Here is an 18,194-nt window from a genome sequence, read left to right as displayed (position 1 = left end):
GGGCCGCCACCTGCCGCCCCCTCCCTTGTCTTCCCCTCCCCATCCCGCTCGGCGGCGGCGCAGCCCCTCCCCGGGGCACGGGGCGCGGGGCCGCGGCGGCCGCCATGGAGGAGGAGCCGCCGCCGCTGCCGCCGCCGTGCCCAGCTCGGGGCCAGCGGCAGCCGGCGGCCGTGAGGCTCCGTCCGCACCATGGGCCGCCTCGCAGCCGCCGCCGCCGCTGCCATGTCGGCCGCCTTCCTCAGCCCCAGCCTCGCCTTCAGCTCCCACTTCGATCCCGGTGAGTGCCGCAGCCCCTCGGGCCCGGAGATACCGGGAGCCTCGCTCCGCACCGCCCCGCACCGCCGCATCCCCTCCGCATCCCCCTGCGAGCGGCTCCGCTTTTCCCTTCCCACTTCTCCGACCCCTGTTAGCGGTCCCCGCATCCCTCCTCGCCCTCCCTTCCCCTCCCTCCCCCCGGTTCTCCGTTTCCTCTGCAGCTCCGTTCTCGCAGCCCCGCACCTCCTCCGGTTCGGTGAACGGCTCCAAATGTCACCGTGCGCTGCGGGAGCCGCTCCGCATCGGGAACCGGTTTGTTCCCCGCTGAGGAATCGCGGAGCCTCGCCGCCTCCGGGGGCATTTGTTTGTCTCATTGAAATATAATGTCGGCAGAGGCGGTGAGAACCGAGCCGGGGGGGGGGGGAGAAGGGAACGGACGCTGCCCGGGGCCTCCGCGGCGGAGCGGGGCCGGGGGGTACCGGGGGTGTGCGGGGCTGCCGTTATGTAAGCGCGGTGCCACGGTTTCGGTTGCGGCCGTGAACGGGAGCGGAGCGGCGTCGGCTTTTGTGTTGGATTTTGGGGCCGTTTGAAGCACGTTCCAGCTGGACGGGGAGAGAAGGGGGAACCGGCAGCTCCGGCCTCGGCGTGGGCTGCGTGTGTCACGGGGATGACACGCGTGTGTGTGTGTGTGTGTAACACGCGAGTCCCCGGGCGCTGATGGTGGGGTCGGTGACCCACGGCGGAGCATCCTTCGGGGTGGCAGCGCGTTGGCACCGTCCCTTTGTCACTGATGCGGGACGCGGTCGCTGCGTGGCTCTGTGCACTGTCACATCCCGTGTCCCTTCTCCTCTGTGCCGGTGACAACGCTCCGTTTGATGGAGCCGGCTCTATAAATTCGGGCCGGCCGGGATTTACCCGCTCGGAGCTCTGTTGGTTCGCAGCCTGCTCGGTATTGATCGGCGTTAGGAAGGAAACCTCTTTATTTGCATCTTAAATGCGGCAGCGCTGGGAATGGAGCCGTGTTTACCACTCTCAGCCTTTCGGTATCATTTCTCTCCGGGTTTTCTCCGAGCGCCCAATTTGCTCATGTTAATCCCGTCAACCTGGGGATTTGCAGGGCTCGGTTGCTCTCAGCATCCTTCTGCAGGAAGGTTTGGCCATCGCTGCCGATCGCCATGCTGCCGCGCTCCCCAATCCGGGCTCTGCTGCTGCTGACACCCACGGTTACCGTCAGGGAAAGAAATTATATGGGAGGGGGAAATGTATTCTCTGTTTCATGGGCTTGTTGATCCCGTACGGTTGGCAGCACCTTCCATCTGCTCGGCACCTCCCGTGCCAGCCCCATTTCTCGGTTGTTTGCCGGGGACACAGAGCTGGAGGAACCGCGGGGATGCTGGAGGTGGAGGAGCTGACCCTTCTCCACGCTCAGCTTGTGTTTTTGGTGAGGTTGGTGGTCCCTGTGTGAGGTGAGCTCATGGCAGGCTGTGCTGGGTGCAGGGCTGCTGCCATCATGTCCCTGCTGTGGCAGCTCAGTGGGGTGGGGGGTCCAGGTCCCTTCCTCTCTGGGTTTCCAGGCCTGGGGGTTCTCATGGCCGGAGCCAGGCTGTGCTGTAAGGAAGGGCATCTCCGCAGCCCCGCTGCCTCCAAGGCCTCGCCGTGTCCCATTGCACAGTTGTTGGCTTTGGGGCCAGTGGTGCTCACAGCCCTGATGATGTGAGGATGTGTCCCCTCTGGCTGTGGTCGGGGTCTGTGCTGCCGTGGCTCCCAGCCTGGATTTCCCCATCTCAGTCTGCAGAGCGCGTTTTGAAACCGTGAGAAACGTCCTCTCTTCCCTTGCCCGTATTTCTCCTTCCCCTTTTCTTTCTGAGCAGCACAGTGACGGCTTTTGAATGACGGAGATGGTGCAGGCAGCGGGGCTCTGCTGGGCACGTTGGGGGGCAGCAGGGTGCTGCTGTGGAGCTGCAGCTTTGGGCAGCAGTGGGACTGAGCTGAGGGTGCTCCGTGCCCCTTAGTGCTGTCCATGCCATCACTGTCCCTTGGCTGTATCCACCTGTATGGCCATTCCTGGGAGCTGGCTGTGGGGCAGTGATGGGACCTCTCCACAGCACTGTGGTTATGGGTCCAGCTGGCACATGCTGCGTCCCGTTGCCCCAATCTCTGTGCATTGCTGGGCAGCCCTGGCAGGGGGATTGGTGTGGGGAACAGTGACAGAGGGGCTGGACCCACCTCTGGCACTAGGAACCCATGGGGTGAGGGTAGCAGGGTGGGCGCAAAGGTCAGATTTGGGGCAGGGAGTGAGGAATATGGGATGGGGGTGGCTGTAGTGGGGGAAGCGTAACACCCAGCAGTGTGTGGGAAGCTGCATCACACACACCACACAGATCCTACATGGAGCTGCTGGCGCGTGGCTGGTGTCAACACGGGGCCCATCTGTCTGTCCGGGTGTGGGGTCTGGGGTCCCATGGGGGTGCTGTGGGGGTGGGGGGGCTTGCAGCTGGGCTGCTGCTGCTGGTGGCGTTGGCGCAGCTCTGCAGCGCAGCAGGGCAGCTGGGCCCCGCTGCAGGAGGATGGGATCAGCACCAGCACTGCTCCCCCGGGGGTGCCTGCCTGCTCCCCTTCTCCCCTCCTTCCTTCTCCTCGCTCCCCCTCCCTGCACACACGGGTGATTGCGTTTTGGATGGCGATACGGATCCCTGTCAAAGCCAATTAGGAGAAATTAATATGCCAGGGTTGAAAGGGCTCAGATCTCTCGGGAGAGGTGGGGCGGTGACTCATGGGCTCCCTGCCCAGCTCTGCCTGCTCCTGGGATGGGGGGTGCCCCACAGCTCCTGCCCTCACTCTGGGATGTGGGGCAGTGCTGGTATCTGCATTGGAGAGCAGTGCCACAGCCGTCCCATGGGCACAGGACTGTGCCCAGCCAGGAGCTGCCCATTGCTGGGTCCTCCCTGTCCCATGGGCTGTTGGAGCACAGGCCGTCATCTCCCAGTGTTTCTCAGTTGGAAATCCCCACTAAGTTGGTTTCTCCTGTGTTGGATTGCAGCGGGTACTGGGTGATGCTCATCCTGTGATGTTACCCCATGCAGCTCCAGCAGTGTGCCACAAGCCCAGGAGCCATGGCCATCAGGTGGGGGGTCCCAGCCATGCTACATTCCATCTCTGCTCTCTGGGGAGAGCATGGAGGCTGAGCATCAGGGAGGGACAGGAGCTGGACCTTGGATCAGGCTGGGGTCCCCTGTGGGTGCTCCCCAGGTTGGTCCTGTGATCCTGCCCACGGCCAGAGGATGTTGGTCCCACCTCCTGGGCCGTGACTAGTATAAATGATTGCCTTGAAGGCTTGAGCAGCTCCTGTTCAGCCCATGCCAGTCCCCTTCCCTACTGTAAGTTGGGACCACGAGGGGCACAATCCATGTAGGGCAGCCCCATGGAGGGGATGGGCTGGGGGCACAGGGTGCTGGGGCTGGCTGAGAGGACAGGGCTGTGTTGGGCAGCACGGGGAGGGGTTGGCCACTGGAGGAAGCAGCAGCAGGTTCAGGATTTCCTGCAAGTGACTGTCCCTGGGACAAGGGGAGTGAGCGGCGGTGGCTGGAGGCCCTGTTTCCCGTCCCTTCCCCTTTAGCTGTGCCATTGCTGCTGACGCCAATGCTACCACTGTTGTTTTAATGCTGGTGCAAAGGGAAGCTCCGGCGTGGCACACGCTGTAAGTGGGGCAGCTCTCTGCAGGATGCAGCATGGCTGGGCTGTTGGGGGGCATGGGGGGGACTCTGAGGTGTGGGGCTGGGTGCTTGCCAAGGGTGGGCTGCACACCCCTGGTCAGTGCCAGGCAATCCTGCTTAAAGCAGCCCTGATGCCACCATGCTGTGATGCAGGGCAGAGCAAGGTGTGGTACTGCCACCGGGGGGTGACATCCCTCAGGAGGGCTGTGGGGATGCTTTCAGGGCAGCAGCTTCAGGAAGACCCCGAGGTCTCAAAGGGTGGGCACGAGATGGGGGTGCTGCACACTTGGGGGATGGATGGGCAGCCCCATTGCCGGCACCATAACAGCCTCCTAAAATCCTCTCCCCTCTAATTCTCAGGGTCTTTTCCCCTCTGTTTGCCTTGCCCAGCTTGGCACGGGGCTGTTCAGAATGTGCAAAGGGACTGTGGTGGGCACCCAGCTCTCTAAAACTGGGGCAAGCAAAGGGGAGCTCCCAAGGCCGGGTGCCCCGCAGCAATGGAGCTTTAGGGCGGCTGCAGAGAGCAGCAGGAAGGGGGTGTGCAGGGACCCTCCTGTTTGCTGCAGCTGTCAGCATCCTGGGACATGGGGGCTGCCCGGTGTGGCTCCGCTTTGAGGTGCGTGGGGCTGCACTCGGTGCTTTCCTCTCTCGCCGCTTGTTTTTGGAGCCGAGGCTTCTTGTTTCATAACGTCGCTGAACGTTTCTGATAAAAATAGGCTGCCCTGCTCCACGCGGCTTCTCTCCCACCGTTACGTAAATGCTGCTTCGCCGGCTGCTGGGAGCCTTGTTCTGGCCGTGCCCGTGTTGCTGTGCCCATGGGGCTGAGCTCACGGCGCTGAGTGACGTGGGTTAGTGTGCACAGTGGTGAGGAGCTGATGGTTGGATTTGGTGATCTCAGTGGTGTTTTCTGACCTTACTGGCTCTGCAGTGCTTTGCCAGTGCTGTTTCCATAGTGCCCATGGTGCCATGTCCAAGGCATCGTGCCCATGGTGCCGTGTTCATGGTGCCATACCCGTGGTGCCATGTCTTGGTACTGTGCCCATAGCACCAGCCATAGAAGCCACAGCATCCCTCCCTCCCATCATAGGGCACCAACCCACGCTCTCCTCCCTGCAGGCCACACGTGCACCAATTCACCGCCCCATGGCACAGGGAGCTGCACTCCATTGCTGGGATTTGGCTGCAGCTGTGGCTGTGAGTTTGCTGGATTTCAAGGGAATTCAACCTTGCTTTGAATGCTTTAAAAATACATATTATTTTCTCAGGAAAGGAAAGGGAAAGTTACCCATATCTGGCTGCTCCCTGCCCACCACGCTGCTCTATGTGGTGCTGGCTGTGCCTCAGTTTCCCTCTGGAGTTGTGTGGAGCAGCCTGGTGTTTTCGTGCTAAATGGCAGCGGATGGTTTCTTGCTGCCTGGCTGCGTATGGGTGAGCAGTGCACTCATCCTTTGAGGTGTAAAATTGCTTTCCTGGAAGCTGCCCGTGGATTCAGGCCCTTCATCTCGATGGGGATTTATAATATTAGCAGGGCTGTGCTTGTGCTGGGAGAGCGGCTGAGAGTGCTGAGCCCAGGGTGGGATGCGGTGCTGGGTCCTGTGTGAGTGCACCCTGCCCCAGTCCTGTCCCAGACCTTCACGCTACCCAAACCCAGCCCTGCACCCTGCCCAAACCCACACCCAGCTCTGAACCCTGCACCGGGCACCCTTCCCAAACCCAGCCCTGCACCCTGCCCAAACCAAACCCCTGCGCCCTGCCTGAACCCACACCCAGCCCCACACTGTGCTCAGACCCAGCTTTGCATCGTGCCCAGACTCAGCCCCACACCGTGCCCAAACCCAGCTTTGTATCATGCCCAAACCCAACCCTATGCCCTCCCTGAGCCCGTCCTCTCCCAGCTGCCCTCCCATCGCCATCCTCACTGGGGGCAATGCCAGAGGGTGGGAGAGCTCCCCGCTTTGTCCCACTCCTCTGCACATAGCTGAATAGGGACCCCAGGTCAACTGGAGGTCTGGGCACAGTGAGACTCCCTCCATCCTGTAGGGATAGGGCCCGTGGTCCTGCACCCACCAGGTCCATGGCTGTAAGGTGGGGAAACTGAGGCACAGTTGGGCAGGTTGCACCAGGACCCGCAGCAAGGGGCTGGGGGGGTGGTCTCGGGTGTGTGACCAAGCAAGTGGGCAGGACCTGGCTCCTGCCAACCCATTTGGCCATGCGGAGCCCTGCGGGGAGCCCCGGGCTCTCCCCTTCCGCACACGTCAGCCCAGCTCCTTGGTCAGCCCCGTTCCTTGACCGTTGCTGCCGGGCAGAGCGAGCGGCAGCCGTGGCACATCCCAGCGGCTGGTGATGGCTGGAGGAGAGGCTGCAGGCACTCAGCAAACGTGAGTCAGCAAAGGAGCCGGGAAGGGCTGAGCCCATCCCTGGCTGCGGGGCTGTGGGGTTGTAGCCTTTCTTGGGTGCCTTTTAGGAACAAGATTTTAGGGGGTGCGTTCCTGAGCTGGGTGAGCGGTGCAACAGGGTGTGGGGTGTGGGCAGCGTGGACCTGTGATGTGCTCAGCATCTCCGTGCTCTCTGCTTTACCGTTCTGATCTCGCTTGTGGAGTCAGGTGCCACGCTGGGGCTCTGCTGAACGCCACCCTTGCCCCACGGCATGGGGATGGAGCGCGGTGTTGCCTGGCTTGCAGGCAGTGCTGGAGCATCACTGCTCCCCTGGTTCTGGGGCTGGTGCAGCAGCTCCTGTTTTGGGATGCACCGAGCTGGCCATGCTCAGTGTGACCCCGTGGTGAGAGCAGTTTGTTGTGGGGGCAGCACTGGGAGCTGCTGGGGGGTCCAGTGATGGGGGTTGGGGGTGTCACAGTGATGCCGAAAGAGCTGCACGGAGCCCTCAAAGGGTGGGGACACCCCTCCTTGCACCAGCGGTGCTGCAGGTGGGGAAACTGAGACAAAACACGTTGTTTTGGAAATGGGTTCATCCAAAAAGCTCCATTTCCTGCGCCGCGGCCTTGGGCGGCTCAGCTGACAGTCCCTGCTGGAACGGCTTCTGTCGCCACGCTCTGCTCCCATCGGCATTCAAAAGGCTCTTTGCAGTGAGTCATTTTCTCTCTTGCTGTCCCACTATCCAAGGAAAATGGTGACATTCGCTGTACAAAGTGTGTTCACCATGGAAACCGGCTGCAAGCAGCAAGAATGCCACCCCCGGCTCCTCCCCGGTTCGGCTGCGCATCGCTGAGCCTCAGAAGATGGCTCTGGAGCTGCTGCACCACCAGCAGCCGCCGTGTTCCGTGCGGTGCAGAGCCCACGGTGCCCTGTGCCCCCAAACAGGGATCCCCAGCCCTCCTGTCCTTCAGGTGCCCTCCTCAAGGACATGATGGAGTGGGGGCAGAGCTGACTGCACGGTGCTTGGTGTGGTGTTGCACACTGGCACCTGGGGTGGGAGAGGTTTAGGGCTGGTGATGGTGCAGCCCCCATGGTGGTGCATGGTGGTGGTGCTTTGGGAAGGGGGTGCGTGGGTGATGGCACTGTGCCCCAATCCCTTGCTGCAATGGGGAAGGCACAATGTGGTGGCTCTGGGTGCAGCTCTGTGCTGTGTGGGGGCTCACTATGGGCCGGGGGTCTGTGTGCTGCTGTCCCCTCTTGTGGCACCACTGTGGCCGTCCTGCTTCCTTGCACCACAACGCACTGGTTGTTTGAGGAGGCTCTGGGTGGAATAGTAATGTAGCAGCTGCTGCCTGTGATGGGGGCTCGCACTGAGGGGATGTGGTGTGGGATGGCCCTGTGGGGTGGTGGGTGCGGGGATATGGGGTGGAGATGCACGTTGCTGTGCTGGCAGCATCCATGTCCATGAGCCATGTGGGATGTGGGGTGAGGTTTGGGGATACGGTGTGTCCGGTGGTGATAGAGCACAGTGGGGGCACCATGTGAGCAAAGCCCCTGCGTGCAGCACCCCGCAGTGCTGTCCCTTACCCTGCACCCCTATGTCCCCACAGACGGCACCCCCCTTAGTGAGCTCTCCTGGTCCTCCTCGCTGGCTGTCGTGGCTGTTTCCTTCTCCGGGCTTTTCACCTTCATCTTCCTCATGTTGGCCTGCCTGTGCTGCAAGAAGGGAGATATCGGCTTCAAGGTGAGGGCTGGGTACCTATTGTGGGCAGGGGGCTGCAGCCCCCACTGATGTCTCCCCGTGCCATATGACTGCATAGGATGTGCCTGTTGCTCAGTGCGCTGTCTCTTGGGTGGGGGCTCAGCCCCACGCATCACCCCGGGGCCAGGCCACGGCACGGTTAAGGGCAGCGGCGGTCCCACCCTCACGCCCCCGAGGTGGGAGGCACCGTGACCTCACAGGCACAGAATGTGCCGAGAAACAGTTTTCCCTAATTGCTGGGATTTTTGTGGAGGCTCGAGGCGCCCGCGACGGGGAGGGGTCAGGCAGAGGGGACACGCCGGGTCGTTGTATAACCGTCCCACACCGGAGCACCTCGAGCAGGGGAACAATGAGCCCTGTCGTGCCCCCGCGGCAGCTATATAGGGCCGTGGAGCCGCAGCCCGGTGCTGGCAGTGCCCGCGGGGTCGCGCACAGCACCATGAGCGGCGGCTGCGGCGGGGCAGCACCATGCTCACCATCACGTACCTGCTCGCACAGGCGGCTTTCAAGAGCCGGGGGCTGGTGCGGCATCAGTGCCAGGTATGGGGCTGGGGGGCACTGCCAGAGGGGCTCGGTGATGCGCTATGGGGTGCGGGTGGCTGTGCTGCGGGGCGGGCTGCAGGGAGCCCGCAGGGTCAGTTGTCTTTGCTCCTTGTGTGTCCCCCCCGCCGTGCGCTCCCCTCCGCCCCGGCACAGGAGTTTGAGAACACCGACGGGGACGACTACGTGACGGAGTTCTCGGCCCAGGGCTCGCCCGCCCCGCAGCATGGCCCCGAGGTGTACGTCCTGCCCCTCACCGAGGTGTCCCTGCCCATGGCCAAGCAGCCGGGGCGCTCAGGTAAGCTGCATGGGGAGGGGATGGGCACTGTGGGGTCCCCGTGCACCCTGGGGTGGGGTGGAGCCAGGAGGGGTGATCACAGCCCTGTGCTTGGCATAGCTGAAACAGCTTCCGATGGGGCAGCAGGAGGATGAGGTCCCTTGAGCAGCCCTGTCCTTCTGCACGAGGGTGGTTTGTTGCCTTGCGTGGCACCAAGGGGAGCAGTGTGCATCCCTGCTGCCATGTGCTGGGACATGGAATCGCTGAGGCTGGAGGAGAGCATTAAGATCATGTCTAACTGTCAGCCCATCCCCACCATGCCCACTGAACCACACCATAGGGTGCTCTTTCCCATGGCACCCACCAGCCCCAGCCCTGCGTAAACAAGGCAGCGAGTGGGAGAGGAATCTGGGGGGGGCTGCTGTGCCACAGCCCCCTCGCTCCCATTGTTGCTCTCCCCAGCTCAGAGAATAGCAGCAGTGTGGCAGGGCTGGGGCGGCGTGATGCAGCCCAACAATGGCCCCATTGCTGCACCCTTGGCATGGGTGCACGGGGGGCAGGACCTGTGCTGGGAGGGGGCTGGGTGTGTGGCTAAATGCCAGAGCTCCAGCTCAGCTCCATTCTGCTCTCCCCATCCCTGGGGAGGAGAAGCAGCTCCCCACCGCTGTGCTTGGGGACACCCCATGTCCCCACACCGGCACGGCCGCACCAGGATGCTGGGTGGGAAGGATGCAGGGTGTGTGGGGATGGCCCCCCCACTGCTGACAGAACATCCCAGGACGGCGTGGGGTGGCACAGCAGGAAGGACCCCAGGGCTCGGCTGGAATCGGCGGGTAACTCGGGTGGGTTGGGGCTATGGGTGGGCACATGAGCGCACAGGCAGCTGGATGTGCTCTGTTACAGTGCAGCTCCTCAAGTCCGCAGACCTTGGGAGGCAGAGCCTGCTGTACCTGAAGGAGATTGGGCATGGATGGTTTGGCAAGGTGAGCACAGGGCATTGGGGTTTTGGGATACTGGGGCAGGGTGCGTGCAGGATCTGCTCCCTGTGGGGATGTGGGTTGCAGGGGACACTGTGTCCCTCACTGGGAGCAAGGTGCAGTGAGGATGGATAGATGGGGACATGCCTGTCCCTTGCCCCCAGGTGTTCCTGGGGGAGGTGAACTCGGGCATCAGCAGCACGCAGGTGGTGGTGAAGGAGCTGAAGGCCAGCGCCAGCGTGCAGGACCAGATGCAGTTCCTGGAGGAAGCACAGCCCTACAGGTAGGGCCAGGGGTGCTCCTGAGCTGAGACAAGCTGCTGGGAGGGGGGGGTGCTTGCGGATGGAGCCTGTCCCCATGCTGTGGGCTGGCCCCTCTGTGCCACATTTGGCTGAGCTCTCTGGGCTGCAGCTCAGCTCTGTTTTGGGGCTTGCTGCCTGCAGGACGCTGCTGGTGTCCGGCCTGGGCTGCAGTGAGGTCATGAGTATGGTGGGGGGAGGCACAGAGCTGCTCCATGCCCCATGAGAGCCAGACAAATGTCCCTTTGTGGTGTACACTGGGGTGCTGGGACGTGCTGGTACCCGCTTACAGCCATTCCCAGCTGCCCCCGCGCTGTGGAGGAGGCACCAGGGATGCTCCCCCCATGGTGCCAGCATGCCCCTCACTCTGCCCTGCAGGGCCCTCCAGCACACCAACCTGCTGCAGTGCCTGGCCCAGTGCGCCGAGGTCACCCCTTACCTGCTGGTGATGGAGTTCTGCCCGCTGGTGAGTGCCATAGCCGGTGTTGTGGGGTGGTACGTGGCACTGCTGTGCCATGCTTACTGCATTTTGGCCCTGGGACATGCTGGGTGTGAGAGGGGACTGTGGTCACAGTGCTACTGTCCTGCAGGGTGACTTGAAGGGATACCTGAGGAGCTGCCGGGGGGCTGACTCCATGGCCCCAGACCCACTCACTCTGCAGAGGATGGCGTGTGAGGTGGCCTGCGGTGTGCTGCACCTGCACAGGAACAACTACATCCACAGGTAGGGCTGGGCGGTGCGGTGGGGGGGAAGGGGGGCATGTGCTAAGCAACCCCCAGGCTGTACCCGCCCCACCTTGCTCCTCCTGCCCAACAATATCCTGGTGCTGAGTGAGTTGCACACAGAGACTCCAGCATCAGTGATTTTGTTGAGGAAGGGGAGCGCTGCATCGGGGCCACCGGACCTTCCCAGCTTGGCTGCTTGGAAGCATTGCAGTGGGAGGAAGGTGGGGGGAGGGCAGTGCTGGAGAGGGGTTTCCCTTGGGCATCCTTGGTGCACCCAGGGTTGTCCCCACATGCATCCACACTGTCCTGATGTGCAGCCCATCTGTGTGCACCCCTCCGGGGCTATGGGAGCCTGCCTTCATGGCTAAGAAGTGCCAGGGCTCACGTTGCTGGGGAAACCTGCTTTCCGCTTGGCTCAGCGCGTGACGGATGGACGGATGGACAGAGGCGCAGCTGGAACGCTGTGCAGGAATTCCTGCTGTGCATTGGGTGGCTGCTGATCGGCACACCCAGCGTTCTGCTGTCACACAACCCTTCCACTCCCTGCACTGGCAGCAGTGCTGCTGGGGCTGCCCAAGTGCAGTTCCCGGGCCCTGGGTGCCTTGTGCCCCCCATGGGGTAGTGACAGCACTGGGGTTTGCTTGGCAGCGACCTGGCCCTGCGGAACTGCCTACTCACCGCTGACCTGACCGTCAAGATTGGGGACTACGGGCTCTCACACTGCAAGTACAAAGTAAGGCTGGTTAGGGTGAGGAGGGGGTTGTGCTTGGGACCCCCTGAGTTGGGGTGGGGGGGGGCTCAGGGGTGTTCTGTGCATGCTTATGGCTTTGCCTGTAGCTCTCTGTACACACACACCCCCAAACACCCCCCTCTTTCCCTTCCCTTCCCTTCCCTTCCCCCCTTTCCCTTCCCTTCCCCTTCCCTTCCCCCTTCCCTTCCTTCCTTTCCTTCCCTTCCCTTCCCTTCCCTTCCCTTCCCTTCCCTTCCCTTCCCTTCCCTTCCCTTCCCTTCCCCATGGGCTTTTCTAGAGCACTGAGTGGGTACTGGGAGGAGGTGTGAGCCTGGAGGAGCAGCACGATGGGGCTGGGGCCGTGGGGTGGCGGTGCAGTGGGGCTGGGGAGCATGGTGGCAGCAGGTGGTGGTGTGCCCTGTCCTTTACGTGTTGTTTTGACGTTCTCTTCTCGTACTGACCCTGCATACTTGGCAGGACGACTACTTTGTGACGGCCGACCAGCTGTGGGTGCCGCTGCGCTGGATTGCGCCCGAGCTCATCGACGAGGTGCATGGCAACCTGCTTGTTGTGGACCAGACCAAGGCCAGCAACGTCTGGTGAGCAGGGTGGGGGTCATGGAGGGTGTGTGGTGTCTGGATGCCAGCCGGTTGCGGGCTGGGGGTCTCTCTGTGCCCCCAGTATCACGCCACTCCTGCAGGTCGCTGGGTGTCACCATCTGGGAGCTGTTTGAGCTGGGCAGTCAGCCCTACGACCACTACTCCGACCGGCAGGTGCTTGCCTACGCCATCAAGGAGCAGCAGCTGAAGCTGCCCAAGCCCCAGCTGAAGTTGTCGCTGGCGGAGCGCTGGTGAGGAACTCTCCCCATCCCCCTGCGGGTGCACAGCCACTGCTCTGGCATAGGAGTGGGCACGGTGCTGAGCCCTGCTCCTTGTCGCCACCAGGTATGAAGTGATGCAGTTCTGCTGGCTGCAGCCTGAGCAGCGCCCAACAGCTGAGGAGGTGCATCTGCTGCTCTCCTACCTCTGTGCCAAGGGTGCAACGGAGGCGGAGGAGGAGTTCGAGAAGCGCTGGAACTCCATGAAACCCAACGGCGGTGCCAGTGGCAGCCACCACGGCACTGAGCTGTCCTCCTTCCCTCTACTGGAGCACTTCTCAGCTGACGGCTTCCCCTCGGACGGGGACGACATCCTCACCGTGATGGAGACCAGCCACGGCCTCAACTTTGAGTACAAGTGGGAGCACACCAAGACCGAGCACTTCCAGGCACCCCTGGGCTCCCTCAGCCCCAGCAGTGCTGCACGTTACCATGAACTCTATTACCCAGCGACATCCGCGGGGCACCTGAGCCTGGGGGTCTCACCCTCCTGCTATGAATGCAAGCAGTCCGGCTGCCCCAGCCTTCCACCACCCAGCATGGTGCCCATCCTGGGCGCACACAGCCCCTCGCTTGGCAGTGAGTACTACATCCGCATCGAGGGCCCGGCCGAGGGCAGCGCTGAGATGGACTACGCCATGTGCTCCTACAGCCCTGAGGGTGAGCGTGGCTCTGCGTCCTGCTGGAGAACCCAAGGTGCACGGGATGACTCGGACAGCAGCCCCACGGCGTCACTGAGCATGGAGCCACTGCTGGGCCACGTGCCGGCGGGTGAGGGCTCGTGGGAGTGTGCCGAGTACTACCCCTACACGGGGCAGGAGCAGCACGGCTATGTGCCATCTCCTGGCCCCGAGCGGTTCCTGCTGGACGAGGAGCACGCTGAGCCCAGTGACAAGGACTGGCCTGTGCCCAGCTTCCAGCACAGCGTCTTTGCCGACCCACTGGGCGTCTCGCCTTCATTGAACTGCACCTACAGCCCCCAGCACTACAGGCAGCCACCAGCACAGGGTGAAACCCATCCGGACTGTGTGGCACTGGAGCTGGGTGACGACAGCCCCCCTGGGGCTCCCCTCCCAGCAGCCCCCCAGCAGCAGCAATGGGCCTCCAACAGCTCCTCCAACAACAACATTGGCAGTGGCAGCCCAGCTGCCCGTGAGCCTGCCGACAGCTGGTGCTACCGCCGCATGATCACCTTCCGTGGGCTGATGGCCAAGCCATTGGGCACTGTGCCGCCGCGCACCCAGCCCCAACTCGGGGGGTCCCCTCCAGGCATCGATTTCCGCCGCCCACGGCAGGAGCAGCCCCAGCCCCCCGGCTCCTCCCAGTGCCTCTCACCCTCCCTGCATAGCCAGGCCTGGCAGAGCCGTGACTCATCAACCTCCGGCCGCTCGCAGGCAGCAGCGCTGGCTGGCGGCCCCGACGCGGCCCTGGAAGCCGGAGCACAGCTGTGCCCGCAGGATGCCCGTCTGGCTGAGGGCATGGAGCAGAGCAGCCCTCCCTGCAGCCCTGTGCCCCACGACGCAGCTGGGACAGGCTCTGGGGAGACCATCCCCATGGCCGGCACCACCGTGCCAAACCCTGCTCCCACCGGGGAGTCTGGCATAGGCGGTGCCCAGTCTGTGCTGGAGGGCCCCGAGGCATCGGTGTCTGCAGACGCAGCTGCTGAGAGCAGCGCGTGCCCCACCAGCGACGCAGAACGCACCCCAGACAAAACCTTCTCCAGCAGCAGCTTCCCTGGTGGCGACGATGGCAGCGATGAGGACACGGCAGAGCTGACTTCGGGAGTCTTCACCGACTTCTCTGGGGACTACATGGAGCGGGCGGACATGGCACCAGCATTCAAGTCCTTGCAGAAGCAGGTGGGGACACCGGACTCCCTGGAGTCTCTGGACATCCCCTCCACCACCAGCTCCTGTGAGGTGTTCAGCCCCACCGCCTTCACGCCTGCTGGGCAGCCCAAGGCTGTGGACAGCGGCTACGACACGGAGAACAATGAGTCCCCTGAGTTTGTCCTCAAGGAGCCCCACGAGCCCCGTGAGCCCGAGGCCTTTGGCCAGATGGGGAAGCCACCCCCGGGGCTGCCAGGAGGGGATGGGGACAGCACAGCCCCTGAAACGCGGCTCTCAGCATCCTTCAGTGCTGAGCTGCACGGCCTCTCCGAGAAGAACCCCTACCGTGACTCTGCCTACTTCTCTGACTACGACACCGAGGCTGAGCGTGGCCCCAAGGATGAGGAGGACAGCGATGGCTCTGAGACCCCAGAGGCGGAGAAGGAGGGACCCCAGCCTCACACACAGGACACTGCGCAAGCCCCTGAGCTGGGGGAGGACACGCTGCACCCCCCAGGAGCACCTGGCAGCCCCATAGCAGCCCCCAGCACAGTGCTGGCAACCGAAATGTTGGACACGGGGGCCGCTGTGGGGGACTGGCGGGGAGCAGAGGCTGGTGGTCCTACAGTGCGGGAGCATGGCACTGAGCACCCAGCACCAGGCAGCTCCCCATGCCCCGATGGTGATGTGTTGGGGGGCTCTGTGCCAACCAAGACTTTCTCCTTGTCCCCAGTGCCAGATGGTGAGGAGCTAGGGCCGGGCAAAGGGACCTGTGAGGCTGAGAGCATCCCTGGGCTGGGAGAAGATGTGGCTGAGGGTAAACAGACTGTGCTCCCTATGCCAGGGCTTGGGGCAGCGGGGCTGTCCCCAGAGGGCACCAGGGTGGGCATCACACCTGGAGGGGATGCTCCGGGGGGTCCCAGCACGCTGCCATCAGGGGATGGGACACCAATGGGTATCTCCCTGCTCCCATCCACCCCTGAGCACCGAGAGGAGCCCGAGGAGGAGGAGGAGGACACAGAGGACAGTGATGAGTCGGATGAGGAGCTGCGCTGCTACAACATCCAGGAGCAGAGTGAGGAGAGCGAGGAGGAGCCGGCGGCCGTCCCCATTGTGGTGGCTGAGAGCCACAGTGGCAGGAACCTGCGCAGCCTGCTGAAGATGCCCAGCCTGCTCTCTGAGTCCTTCTGCGAGGACCTGGAGCGCAAGAAGAAGGCTGTGTCCTTCTACGACGATGTCACCATCTACCTCTTTGACCAGGTGAGCGGCCCCAGCAAGGAGAGGTGGGCAGGCAGTGGTGGGCACAGTCTCCAATAATGGCATCATCTCCCATGGTGTCTCCTTTGTGCAGGAAAGCCCCACGCGGGAGCTGGGTGAGCAGAGCTTCCCTGATGCCCCCGAGCCCTCGGCGCAGCCCCCAGCCAGCAGCAGCCCCACCAGCCCTGCCAGCCCCACAGAGAGGCTGAGTGCATCAGACGACTCCTCAGATGGCAACGCCTCGGAAGAGAGTAAGGGGGCTGTGGGGGTCAGGGGGTGGCGATGGGGTGACCCTAATGAAGGACTCAGCCCCCAGCCCTTCACTCTGTGTTACAGGTGGAGGCTTCGAGTGGGACGATGACTTTCCGCTCATGCCGGTGAAGCCATCCCTGATGTCCTCGCTGACACCTGCAGAGCCTGACCCAGCCGTGCCCACGCTGGTACCGGCCCCAAAACAGGTTCTGCCCCTCCAGTTCTCCCGCTTCACAGTCTCACCTGCCCCGGTGTCCCGGTTCTCCATCACCCACGTCTCCGACTCGGACATGGACTCTGTAGGAGGTGAGACCTCAACCAGACCCCCCTGTCTCCCCACCCAGTGCTCCCACAGGCACCAGCACCTCCAGGTGACTTTATTCCCTTCTCACACCATTTCTCTGCTCCCTTCCAGGCAGCAGCGAAGACGGTGACCGGGAATGAGCCAGCATGAGCATCACCTGCCTGCACCCTCAGCACTGGCACTGGCCAGTGGTCACAGAGGACAGGGGCTGCCAGAGTCTGGTGTGGGCTCCAGGCACCGTGCTCTGTTTTGTGGGCAGATGTGGTTGGAAGGAGTTTGGGTGCTGCTGGTTGGAGCCGGGCACAGCCCAGGGTGAGGCGGTGGGTGCCAGCAGTGCGTTTGCGAGTGGATGGCTGCGTGTGTATAAATAGACATATATAAATATATATATATATATAGACATATATATATATATAAAATTATAGCATTATAAAGGGTAGTGCCCTGACCTTGCTAACATTTGCTCAGTCCCCCCTCATCGATGCCCCCCACCCCACATTGGCTTTCTCCCCACGTGTGCTCCCCGAGGCGCTCTTTGTCCCCACCTTCACCTTGATGCCCCTCACCTTGTCCCACCACCTAGGGCTGGCACTGCCTCTCTGCTGCTGAGGGGGCCTGGGGTGGGGGGATGGAGGGCTGCCCCCTGCTTTTTGCCAAGCCCTTTGGGGAGCAGTCCCAGCCCTGCAGGGGGACCCTGAAGGTTGGGGGGTTCCCCACCTCCCTGAAGCTATTTTTTTGGGGGGGGGGAGCTGACCTGACTATTTTTGTATTTAAAGATTTAAAAAAATGAACAAAACAACAAAAAAAAAAAACCTAAAAAAACCCAACCCCACAAAGCCAAAACTTGCTGTTGACAGAACTCACGTTGCCGCGGTTTTAAGTTATTGTTGCCAAAGAGATGTAAAGAGTTTGTGGAGGCATTTGGGGGGGGGGTTGGAGGGAGGGTTTGGGGGGTCTCGCTGTTTATTTGTTTTCTTTCTGTTGCTGTTGTTTTGTTTTTTAATTCGTTTAAGGCTTAAGGATAATTGTGCAATTCCAGCTCCCAGGAGGCTGTGGGACTAAACGGAGCCTATGGGAACCTTGAGATCAGGGCTGTGTCCTTGGGGGCTGATAGACCAAACCCTGAGGTGAGGAATACCCCCCCCCAACCCACCATCACAGCCCCGTGTCCTGCAGCCTGGGCTGGCTCCCGGGGGGGCCGGGGTACACAAATAGACACACACACACACACACACACACACACACACACACACACACACACACACATAGATGTACAACCATGGGGCTGTGTGCCCATGGGATGGGGCTGCTGCTGGGGGTGGTGGGGATGTTCTTTGGATCCCATTGCCTGCCCTGCCAGCCTGCAGCTGGGCCATGGCATTTGAGAAGAAAGCTGTTGGAGGGGGTACCACCCCCTTAAAGGGAATAAGCAGTACCCCCAGCCTCAGCCCCAAGGGAAGGGGGGGAGCGAGAGGGGGGCTCTTCTTCCCCTCTTTGCACCATACACCCTTCCTGACATTCTGAGCCCAATTCCTGCTTGATCAAAGTGTATGATTTCAGCTCCCACCCCCACCCCAGGCGCTTTGCATTGCAGTAGGGGCTCCTGACCCCCCTATCCCTGCAGGGGCTGCTGGAGCCCCCCAGCCCAGGGTTTGGTCTATAGCAGAGGCAGCCACCTCTGGAGGGCAGCACGAGAGCACAGCTGCGTCCACCAGATATGATGATGATGATGATTTTTGTTTCTTTTTAATAGAAGAGCTCCTCTGACATTGTATATTTTATCGATACGGGTCATTACTGCTGTATTTTTTATCAGTGCTGATTTCCATACAGCTCCCAGCATGTGTGTCAGACATCATCGGGCCGATAATAAAGTTTTTAAAATATCCTACTCCTGTTTCCTGCCCACATCATTCCCTGCCACAGCCCCGGCCGTGGGGGCTGCTCTGATTTGGAACCAGTATTGCATAGAAGAGCTCAGCTCCATCGCCGCTACGGGGGCTCCACCAACCCAAAGGAAAAC

The 18,194-nt window shown here is 62.2% G+C and overlaps 1 protein-coding gene across 6 annotated transcripts; it reads left to right on the top strand.

Annotated features, from left to right (window-relative positions):
- The first annotated feature begins 80 nt into the window (after positions 1-80).
- AATK (apoptosis associated tyrosine kinase) lies at positions 81-18,062 on the top strand. Of its 6 annotated transcripts, none has more exons than XM_015879982.2 (14): positions 81-277; positions 7,952-8,085; positions 8,800-8,941; positions 9,824-9,903; positions 10,062-10,180; positions 10,575-10,662; positions 10,787-10,920; positions 11,571-11,655; positions 12,130-12,251; positions 12,353-12,502; positions 12,597-15,618; positions 15,710-15,866; positions 15,952-16,173; positions 16,283-18,062. In XM_015879982.2, exons 1-14 carry the CDS (start codon positions 190-192, stop codon positions 16,309-16,311), a joined length of 4,572 nt encoding a protein of 1,523 aa, XP_015735468.1. In that variant the 5' UTR covers positions 81-189; the 3' UTR covers positions 16,312-18,062. The 6 variants fall into 6 exon arrangements, with proteins under 6 accessions (XP_015735468.1, XP_015735467.1, XP_015735471.1 ...); XM_015879981.2 differs by having other exon boundaries at positions 12,112-12,251; XM_015879985.2 differs by lacking the exon at positions 81-277 and adding an exon at positions 510-653 and having other exon boundaries at positions 12,112-12,251.
- The last annotated feature ends 132 nt before the right edge of the window (positions 18,063-18,194 follow it).

This window comes from Coturnix japonica, chromosome 18 (genome assembly GCF_001577835.2).
Source record: "Coturnix japonica isolate 7356 chromosome 18, Coturnix japonica 2.1, whole genome shotgun sequence".
Classification (NCBI taxonomy): domain Eukaryota; kingdom Metazoa; phylum Chordata; class Aves; order Galliformes; family Phasianidae; genus Coturnix; species Coturnix japonica.
The sequence above is the reverse complement of the archived record's forward strand: the minus strand, read 5'-3'. Positions and strand labels throughout refer to the sequence as shown.

Excerpts from the sequence above, each read along its gene's own strand:
- AATK (XM_015879981.2), top strand. The coding sequence starts at position 190 with ATGGGCCGCCTCGCAGCCGCCGCCGCCGCTGCCATGTCGGCCGCCTTC. Across the intron at positions 10,181-10,574 it reads GAGGAAGCACAGCCCTACAG|GGCCCTCCAGCACACCAACC; the intron begins GTAGGGCCAGGG and ends TCTGCCCTGCAG. Across the intron at positions 12,252-12,352 it reads ACCAAGGCCAGCAACGTCTG|GTCGCTGGGTGTCACCATCT; the intron begins GTGAGCAGGGTG and ends CCACTCCTGCAG.